The 11422-nt window shown below is 38.9% G+C and overlaps 1 protein-coding gene across 1 annotated transcript in view; it reads left to right on the top strand.

The window, feature by feature from the left end:
• The first annotated feature begins 269 nt into the window (after nucleotides 1-269).
• The window catches only part of nalf1b (NALCN channel auxiliary factor 1b), a 237135-nt gene continuing 225982 nt past the window's right edge, over nucleotides 270-11422 (top strand). Inside the window, exon 1 of the mRNA XM_017357749.4 lies at nucleotides 270-1355. Coding sequence (XP_017213238.1) covers nucleotides 717-1355 — 639 coding nt within the window. The 5' untranslated portion in view covers nucleotides 270-716. The remainder of the gene's footprint in view (nucleotides 1356-11422) is intronic.

Genomic DNA, 11422 nt, shown 5'->3' with positions numbered 1-11422 from the left:
CACCGCGTCTTTAAACGTCCACACTGCGTCGTTTATTTCGCTCGAGTATTGTGATGAACGGATTGCGGTTTGACGGGATGCTGAAGGTGAATGGAGCGAGAGGAAGGACAAGGCGGGCGACCGGCTTCTAAACGTGTACTGGAAGATGTGCGTTTATTATGAGTGATCTCTCACATTGACACGTCCAGTGAGTGCGCGCGTGTGTAAGAGTGAGTGAGTGAGTGAGTGCGGGCGCGCGCACGCGTGTGTATCCATCGCCCGTAGTCTGTAGATCTGTGTTACTGCGCCAGGATGGAGATGACGCAAATGACCCAGCTCCCCAAAAAGAGTTTCAAGACGAACATGGCGGCAACTTAACACAGGACCCAAGATGATGATGATGATGATGATGAACAGCAGAGAAGATCGAAGGCAATCCGCCCAGATAGGGAAAGAGCAGCTCGTTCAGCGTCTCGCCTTCCCTTGAGGAGATACGGGGACACAGGCAGGAGCTTCGGGAACAGAGGAGGCATGTTGTCACACAGAAGCGCTTTTTCTCCGGGGAGCCATGCGGAATAACGGAGATATGACCGCGAGCGGCTTCATCTAGCCCAGAGAGTCGGATACAGCTGACGAGAGCGCTGTTGAACGGAGGAAAACATTTCAAATCAATGCATTTTGTGGCAGGTCGAGGAGCCGTCGCGGTGGAGTCGGCCAGTGCTGCTCTTTCCTGAAATATGACCAGGGGTGCTTGGACGTGTCGGCAGCAAGATGACGGCTTAAAAATCTGCTTCGCACCCCGAGAGGACGAAAAGCCATTATTCACCGATTCGGAACGGGCCCAGAGATGGCGACTGTCCTTAGCCTCTCTTTTGTTTATCACCGTTTTGCTCTCTGATCATCTGTGGTTCTGCGCCGAGGCGAAACTGACGAGGACGCGAGACAAACGGCTGGACCACACCAACCATATACTTTCATCCAGCCATCAGACAGAGCAGAGTCTTATTTTTATAGGCAATTCTACCAAACCTCTGTGGAGACTTGAAACTTGTCATCCTGACAGCCTCTCCAAAAACTGCTTGACTTTCGCCGAGGCGGAAGCCGTGTGCTCGGGCCTCTCCGAGTGGAACCTGAGCGATTTCTATCTTTCTTTTTGTAATTCCTACTCTCTTTTGGATTTGTTTTACGGGTTTACGAGTCCGGACAATTTGACCTGTAGCCTGGACATGGCTGATGCGTCGGGATGCAGCCAGTGCGTTCAGGCTTACCAACGCTACGACCGACGAGCTCAGGAGAAATACCGAGAGTTTGAGCTTTTGGTTCAGAAATATGAAACGGATGTATATTCGGTGCGGACATGTATGGAAGAGTGCACGGTAGGCGAATGCTGCTTTTCTCTTTTGGTGTTGCTTTGTTTGCTGACGGCTTCTAAAAGAAGCGCATTGTGTGCGTACATTGCTTTCACGTTATCAAACGCTACATGTGTACGGTTCGCTGTTTTGTCATCTGCGCGCGAGAACGCGCGCGGATACAAGGTGCGCGCGCACTTGTGGATTAACGAGAGGTGGGTTTGTTTGACACCTTGAATGCATAAGTTTGGGTTAGAAGTAGGGTAGCTTTTGGAAGCTAATTATACGGTAATTTCTCACTCAGTTGTATGTGATGCAAATACACTGAAGGATAAGCAGGGCGAGCAGAACATAACCTAAACGAAAGCTATAATTTTAGGAAAAAAAGGTATGGTTCATCTAAAGTACCTCTTGACTAGTGACGTGATTTGATCATTTTCATTTTAGTATACGCAAAAGTCCTAAACCCCGAACTTGGCAGTTATTATATGTCCATGTGAAATACGACAGTAACAGCACATAGGCTGTTATGTAATGACAATGTCAATACACATTACCATAATGAATACCATATGGTATTTGCATGGTACTCCTGGGTATTTAAAACAAATCATGATGCAGCTCATGGCTGTTTTGGGTTCCTTGCTATTTTCATGCAAAATATACAATTTTTACCTTTTCATAAAGGTTAACCTATAATTGGTTAATGCAATAAACAAAAGAGCATCGCTCAGAAAAGTAGTTAAAGTATTAAGCTGGTGGTTCCACTCTATGTATTTTTGGGCTGATTTGTGCTTACTTCATCTAGCCAGGCAAGCCTAAAACCAGATAAGATGTAGGATGATACAGATGTGTTTTTTTTGTTTTGTTTTTTTACTACCTTTCGTAGTAGGGAATTATTTCAGTGTGGAAGGACAAATCTGAGGGCATGTCCTCTCATTTGGAGCCATCTGAGATTTATGGTTGTAGGTGTCCTACGATCTGCAGAGAGATAGAACAACACAAAGACTGTGTGGAGTGTGTGAGAGAGCGAGAGGGAGATGGCGCAGTGCTTTATGGAATTTCAATAACGTTAATAGTGCAGCAGTGATTTTTTATTTATTTTTTCTCTGTGTAATCCCCGGAAGTCTATTCTCTTCCAGTCATTGTTCAGGCATTTTTCCTTCAGTCATGGCGTTGAATAACAGTGTTGTTACACATGCATGAAATAGGACTGTTGCTCTTTGCCTCTAGCTTAATAGAGCAGCTGCAGCTGCCGCAGCAGAGGAGAGCATGTGAAGCATGTCATTCGCAAACGATTAGCTCTATCAGGTTTGTATTTCCTGTGCTGTGGGATGAGAAAACAAGGGCAAAATGTCCTGCCAAACTGACAGCAGGACACTTTGTAAAGTACACTGCACATTACACTTTCAGTGAGTGTGCAGCAGATTGTTGCATTTCTTCCTTGCTTTTTTCCATCTATTGTCTCTCTCTCTCTCTCTCTCTCTCTCTCTCTCTCTCTCTCTCTCTCTCTCTCTCTCTCTCATATCTTTAATTTATAGATTTTTTATTATTATTATTATTTCTCTTCAGTTTTGCTCAGGTTTGCAGGCGAGAGTAGTTTGGTCTCTGTCCATGGTGCTGAAACAAGTGCACACTGCTCTTTGCTGAATAATAAATATAAACTCACATTTAATTCACATAAGCAAGCTCATTTTCTCGTTATCAACAGTCTAAAACAAATTTATGATTTTTTTAAAATTTAGTTCTAGGTATCACAAGGTTGTATAATAAATCCTTAATAATAATAATTCCTTAGATTTATATAGCACTTTTCTTGACACTCAAAGTGCTTCACACATTTTTGGGCATAATCTCCTCATCCACCACCATTTACAGAAATAGAACAGATATAATTGATATTGTGCGTAACAAAAATGAATAATTAATTAACTAATAATTAATTAATTAATTAATTTGTGCTCAGGTTATTTTGGTGAATAAAAGCAACAACTTTACAATATTTGAAGTAACATTAGTCTCATAAATGTTTGTAAAATATATTCAGCATTTTTGCTTTATTTGATTTTCATCGGTACACATAAGACACTTATTTACAAACAATTATAGAACGATTGTTTGTATTAACTGTGATGTTATTTAATTAGTTTAAAAAAACAAATGTTTGATAAATATTTACTATTTTTGAGCAATCATGAGTTAATAATTTGTAGAAAATGTATTAAAGTCCATTTAGTTTTATTATATTTTCTTTTCTTTTTAGTTTTGCTCAGGTTTATATATATATATATATATATATATATATATATATATATTTAGTTTGCTGTCATGTTTTCATCATCTTGACCGTGAAATAAGTTTTGCACTAGAAACTCAAGCATTAGTAAGTTCCTAATATGCTGCACGCATCATGCCACTCACCAACTATTTACTCTTCAGATGGCACACAAATCCATTGCATAATCCATTTTAAGCCATAGATTGTTCAGACACTACCCAAAATTACTCCTCCATATCCCAGTCCAAAATCCGAAGCCTGTAGAGAACCTAAGGCAGAATAGCAACTATCTGGAAGAACTAAATGTATTATCCTCCATCTGTCTGAATGTGTGTGTGCATGTGCAAGAGGGAGTTAAGGAAAGTACAAGAAAACGAGAAGAGAGATTTTGTGTTTTGTTACCTCTTCCCTAGTTTCAGCCTGCGGCTCCACTGGCCGCCCACAGTCCGTTCACTGACCATCTGATGCACACACACACTGCACACTAAACTGCCCAGCTCTAATCTGATAGGCTGGTGTTGAACAAAATCCTCTGTTCCTCTGGTTCACCAACAGAAAGATACTGTACTTTATCCTACAGCAGGACTGTATATTCTGCTTTGTTTTCATATCTTTGTAATAATATGTACTTATTTCTTTAGAGTAAATAAAAATTATGAAAGCAGAGTGAATAAAAACATTTCGGGGGAAAAAGGGGTTTGTAAGGAAGTTGTCAATGATTAGGCTCACACAAAATCTGCAGAGACCTTTTGTCACAATCACCAGCAATCCAGCCTGTGCAGATCGCTGGTAAACACACAGTATCATATAGAATGACAAATCCGCCTTTAAATGGACTACAATATCCAGCACATTTACAAATATGTTTTCTGAGAAAAAAATGGGGATGTGTTCAATATTTATTTTTGCCGCTACACAAGACCAATCAAAAGTTCTAGGATTTGCAATGTATAGCTATGTGGTTGAGTAAAATATAACATTTGTCTTTTGATCTGCAAACTACTGATCCAGCTTCTTCTAAATGTGCAATTCAAATTTTGTCATTTACAGCTCAAAATGATAATTAGTAATAATAACATTTAACAAATATAAAAAAAGTATTATATTATTATTTTTTTTTTCCCCACATATGTTTAACTTTCAGACAGCACAATAATGTTTTAACTTTAGAAGAGTTAAGAATTGTTATATTGGTCATTAAATAAATAAAATAAACAAATAAATAGATAAATAAATAAGAAAATAACAGAATATATATATATATATATATATATATATATATATATATATATATATATATATATATATATATATATATATATATATATATATATATATATAATAAATTAATACAATAAATTAATAAATAAATAAATAATTCAAACATTTGATATTGTGTTCAAGTGTCAATTACTGGAAAAAAATGCAGAAATATTATCATATTTTAAGGAATAAAACAAATAATGTCAGTTTACTAGAAACATAGTAAACTAGTAATTCCAGGGAAGCAGAATCTTTAGGTGGCATTTATTTATTTATTTGTTTATTTATTCATTCATTCATTCATTCATTCATTCAATCATTCATTTATTTATTCATTTATTTATTTATTTATTTAAGTCTTGACACTAATTGGTACTTTCTTACTTTTTTATACATTTAAAGTAGATCAAATCCATTCATCAAAGTTATTTGTGTTCTAGAGCCATATTGAAAATTTCGTTTTTTGATCCACTTCAAATATTGACTACTATATGCACATTTTGCAATAGACCTAAAATGTACTGTTTCTAAAGATGCAGCTAACAACTTATGAAGTAAATATGCCTTTAAATAGTAAACTGACTGTGATTGGTCACTTTAAACGTCAATCAGACAGTCTCGTCCTCAGTAAGTGGGCAGGTCTTGGCCTGAATATGCTGCAGCATGAAGCAGATCTTATGCCGTTAGTCAATTGTCTAGATAAACAAGACGGCATCTTCCCGTCAGCGCTTTGTGGAGACATGCCTGTTCTAGCAAGACTTTTTTGTCGGTTAGAATGATTCTGATTGATTGATGTTGATTGACAGATGTTAGTAGAAGCAAAGGGGGCCCAGGTGTTCTCTTTTGAACATAGCCAGGGTTGTGTCAGAGTCAGGATCAGGTCAGATCTAGATGAGACTTGAATTTATTAACCATGTGAAGCATGACCGTGGAAATAGTAGATGGAAAATCAAATGTTTTGAAAGTTGTCGAGTCTCAGATAATAAAAAAAAAATAAGATGAGCTATAAGGGCAGCACAGTAGATAACACAATCGCCTCTCAGCAAGAAGTTCGCTGGTTTGAGCCCCGGCTGGATCAGTTGGCTATTCTGAGTTTGCATGTTCTCACCGTGTTTGTGTGGGTTTCCTCCGGGTGGTCCAGTTTCCCCCTCGATGCCAAAGACATGAGCTACAGGTGGATTGGGTAAGCTAAATTGTCCGTAGTTTATGTGTGTGAGTGGATGTATATGGATGTTTCCCAGTGATGGGTTGCAGCTGGAAGGGCATTCGCATTGTAAAACATATGTTGGATAAGTTGGCGGTTCGTTCCGCTGTGTCGACCCCAGATTAATAAAGGGACTAAGCTGAAAAGAAAATGAACGAATGAAGATGAAGTATATAATGAGCTAACCCTCAAATCTACTTTATTAAAATCTGAAAAGATATGCAGTTGGTTGGTTACTTAACATTTGTATTTTTTCTGTTTGGTTAAATCATTGTTTCTTTAAGTTTGACAGAAATGAAAGCTGTTTTGTTATATATTATTTTTATTTTAAGGTCAGTATTATTAGCCCTCTTAAATCTCCCCCCCCCCCCCCCAACTGGCTACAGAACAAAACTAGCTAACGTAATAAACTTAGTTAAGCATTTAAATAGCAATTTAGGCTACATAATAGTATCCTGCAAAATAACTAATCAAAAGAAATGGGTTAATAAATCTGTTATGTTCTACAAAATTTCTCCGTTAAACAGCCCTTGGGACATATTTATATAAAAAAAATACATTTTAATTTAAAAATTTCACAAGAGGTCTTCAACTATAATTTTATAAAGAGTGCCCATGAATCTCCCTAAAGGGCACTAGCTATATGTACTCCTCACCAGATGTTTACTTGGACAACAACCCCCACCATGATTTGCGACACTACAGCTGATACCAATCTGAACTCTGTATGTCATTAGTATGGATTGGTATATTGCTAGTATGTCCAATGTAAAGTCAATAGGAGTTTTTTTTTTCAATGAAAGTCTATGGGACAGTTGCTGAGGTGCTGCAAGAGGTTGCTAGGGTGTGGCTAGTAAGTTGAAAGGTCATCAGTGATTGGTAGATTGGTAGTCTGAGTTAAATAAGAGGCACCTTAAGTCTGTATGACAGTCTGGTGCAAAGTTATGAAGTCATAAAGTTTGGTCCAAAGTTGAGTCAATGGGACTTTTCCGAGTCAGTTTTTGGAAAACCGTTGGAAAACCGTTTTTTCAGTTGGAAAAAATATAGCAACTCGAGTCAGACCAGTTTAGAGGTTTGGTGTTAGTTTGGTGGTTGTAGTATGAACGGTCTAGAACAGAGGTCACCAAACTTATTCCTGGAGGGCCGGTGTCCTGATTTTAGCTTCAACCCTAATCAAACACATCTGAACAAGCTAATCAAGGTCTTACTAGGTATACTTGAAACATCCAGGCAGGTGTATTGAGGCAAGTTTGAGCTAAACCCTGCAGGGACCCTGGCCCTCCAGGACTGAAATTGGTGACCCCTTGTACTGTATTATGCTGAGTTTATAGTTTTTACTTCTGCTTAGAATCTTAGAAAATAAACATTTTTAGCGATCTGCCTACACAGAACTCCCCTGTACTTAAAAACCATGCATTGAAAGTCATCGCACTGCTTACCAAAGAAAAAACTGTAATCAACATACTAAATATTTTAGTGGTAATTGGTCCACAGAGAATGACTGGAATTGATACCTTACTGTTGTGTGTGTGTGTCTGTGTCATTGTAAGCTGCATATGAAGCACAACTCCTCTCCTTTTGTCCTCCTCCTTTTCATCAGCTAATCAGCGAGTGGAATGCAGACTGTAGAAAGTGTTGGAAGAATCACGTCGTCCTAATGAAATAAAAATCCGAATCTGGGGAGTTGGCAGCCTTTTAACACAATCTAAATTGCAAATCTACTCTCGTGTTCCTCCGACCTTTGCACAAGCACTGCACTTTGTGTTTGAATTGTGGAATGTCAGCTTAATGACCCCTGCGCTTCTTGAAGTGAAATTATATTTAGGTCGGAAAACAATCATATCTTTTTGTGCCTTTTTTCTTCTTCACCCTGTGCTTTTTCTCTGCTTCTCTCCCTGTGTGTTTGCTCGCCTCCTCACCTTTGTGGCCTGTGCATTGTTGCACACAAGTGGGAAGATAATGACATTTTTTGGTGAGAGGCTGCCCTCTTGACAGCATGACAGTGTGACTTTGTAAGGGCGCTTTATTCACTGCCTATACCATGGCGACTGCAGAGGGAACAGAATCTGGCCGCCTGCGTCCTTTTTCCTCGTAGCATTAAATATGTATGGGAGTAAAGAGGCATGGACCTGCCGGATCTCTGTTTGCAAGGGAAATTAATGAGACGGAAAGACGGCGATTTCCACCGTGCCGCTCCATCTACACATCCGGCAACAGGCACTTTTGGCACTGAATATCAGAGCTGATTTACATACAGAGGGCTGGTTTACACCTCATGGAGATCCATCATGTAAACAAGAGATTTTAAAAGTGTTGATCCTCTGGAGCCAGCAGGTTTCCTGAGTGCTGACCTTTCTCCTACTACTTGGGTATTTTTGCCAAATAATGTTGGTCATGATACTCAAACATAGCACAGGACTGTTTACAAATCTTTATAAACATGCTAGTTATTATATGGATGTCTGGAAAACTAGATGCTGACTTTCCAAAGTATGTTATTCCCAGAAACCACCACTAATATTAATTACACAGGCATATTCGATTACTAAAAGGGCACCTATTTTACCCTTTTTACTAGATTTAAGATCAACTTTTGGTGTCTCCAGAATGTGTCTGTAAAGTTTCAGCTCAAAATACCCATCAGATTATTTATTATAGCCTCCAGAATCTACCTATTATGGTGTCTGAGTACAGTGTATCTGTTTTTGTATCCTGTGGTTTTAAATAAAAATGAGCTTTTTTTCAATGCCCGCCATTCTGACATCAAATAAACAGCAGTCAGTGATAGAGGGAGACACAGATGAAGCTGAAATACAGCTTATTAGTAAAAAATACCAAGCAAGTTTATTTGATGTATTTGTGGTGGAATTTATTCAAGCCTTTCTGATATGATGAGTCACACACAACTGTCGTTAGCAGTACCAACACACACATTGGTGTTTAGTGACACCATTGCAGCTGTGGTGGTTATAGCAGTTAAGAATTACATAGCTATTTTACAGTCTTTATTGCAAACAGGCTTTGTTTTAAAAACGTTTTAAACTTATAAATATCACAGAGTTTGATGTTTTACTATATGTTGGATTTTAACAGATCATCTAATCCAAGTTACTTTCCAAAAAAATGTTCTGTGGACATGTGTGTACATGTTATTATAGAAAAATGGCAACTGTCAATCAATTTGGTGGACGGGGAAAACCACACTCCTACGTCACGTTGCGGTGAGACTCAAAATCACTGGGATTTGGGTCCTTTTGTAACGTTAGGAAATGTAAAAAAAAGAGACTTCTTGGGTTTATATAACTCCAATATGACAGCGAACACACTGTTCTGTTCAAACATCTTTTGGTGTCTCCAGAATGTGTTTGTAAAGTTTTAGCTCGAAATACTCACCAGATAATTTATTATAGCCTCCAGAATCTGCCCATTATGGTGTCTGAGTACAGTGTATCTGCTTTTGTAGCCTGTGGCTTTAAATGCAAATTGACTGCTTTTCCACGCCCACCATTCTGACATCAAATAATATTTTTTGCATTCTGTTTTTGTCTTACCTGCTTTCTGGAACCATTTTTTACCGGACTTGAACTCCGACATTGTGGTCAACTGCTCTCTGTGTCTAAAGTCCGCAGACGTACATGGCGAGCTAACTGGAAAAAATAAATTACCTCCATATGGAGGTAAGCGGTCAGCTGGTAATCACAAAAATGATTGTTTGTTTGATTTAAAAATGAAATGCAGTCATACATACTTCTGGCTACATAATTCACAATCTACAGAAATGTATATAGGGCTACATTTTCAGAATTAGCCTATGTTGAAAATAAGTGATCGGGTTTTCATTAGTTTGTATGTATTATACTGTACATGTATTTATGCATGTATGAACCCCATTTTGCAACCTGTTTGCAGTTCCAGGTCGCCAATACACCATTACCATGTACAAACAAACAACATAAAACCGTTTTCATCTTTTAGTTGAAACTGTGCTTTATAAATGTCCTCTAAATGATTATCACCAATCATTTCTTGTTTGCATAAAACATACTCAAACCATTTCTGTTTGAGTGGACATCCCTTATGTAAAAACATGTGGAGCTTGATCCTCAAAACGGCAGGAGGACCATCCTCAAAATCATTTCATACAACCTTTTTACACTGACCCAGAATACAGACTGCTGGCAGTCATATTTATTACTATACAAATTAAAATAAGAAATTTCCAAGACGACCCAGAGTGCTTTTTTGCCTATGTATCATGTAACTTATGCCTTTTATTTCCCAAAAAAAATCCAAAATGAATTTGAAATGAGTCCGTTGTCATCCATTTTAGGTGCAATTGCATGGAGGCAAGTCTTCAAAATCATCTTTTGAAATGTTCCACAAAAGCTTAAAGGCAAAATGATGCTGAACACAAGTCTCTTTTGTAGAAAGTCTTCCTTTAAGCATGAGCATTTCATGCACAATCCACATGAGAAACATCCTCTCCACAGTACAAGCATCATTACAGTGGAAATCTTTCTTAACCTCACCTACCCGCACACCAACACAACGGCCCACGCACAACCAAGAGAAAGAAACTGGCAAGTGCGAGTGTTTACACTCCTCAGGTAGAGAATAATCTAACCGCAGGGTACATCCACCCGCGGAAACCAAACACATGGCCGTAAACGCACAGTAACCAGACCTTTCATTTAGCCCTGCCGCAGCCAGATCAGCGGGTTCCTCCTTAATCCCTTCCAACTAGACCGGTCTCCAAATCGTTGAAATCAATGCTTCCTGCTCGAGTCCTCTTTAACCTTTCCTGGAAGGGCAGATGGGCTGGCGGACGAGGCTTCTTTGGCTTGGAGGCTCATATGCCACTTGGTGTCCCTGGAGTTGGCTTATCGTCCCCAGCCCTGGGGCCTTTTTGACACGGCGCAGAGGCTCAGCGGAAAAGCCAGAGGACAAAGCCAAGGATCGCACTCCTATTCTAGTGGCGACACGCAGGCCAGAGATCCGCTCGCGGCCCGTAGGGCACTCGTGTGATCGTTGTTTTCCCCTGTCTGGAGCACTTGTAAAACCACAAGCAATTACTGTCAGCTCTGTGCACACATGGGTGTATTTACCGATGTGTTGTGAATTCCCATTTAGAGACGAGACAGATATGAAATGGATGATAAATGAAGTTGGATGTGGGAAGTGTCTTTCCTTGTTGGATCCCATGGTTGTGAGTTTGAAGTCATAATGTGAATGAATTTCAGTGGTGTTTTGTAATGAGGAGACAAGTTGAAACAAAAAGGAATGTGTGTAAACTGTGTGTAACTGTAAACAGATTGAATACTTCTTTGATGGGGAGGTTTTTTCATTATT

Source organism: Danio rerio, chromosome 9, assembly GCF_049306965.1.
Source record: "Danio rerio strain Tuebingen ecotype United States chromosome 9, GRCz12tu, whole genome shotgun sequence".
In the NCBI taxonomy this organism is placed as follows: Eukaryota; Metazoa; Chordata; class Actinopteri; order Cypriniformes; family Danionidae; genus Danio; species Danio rerio.
The sequence above is the reverse complement of the archived record's forward strand: the minus strand, read 5'-3'. Positions and strand labels throughout refer to the sequence as shown.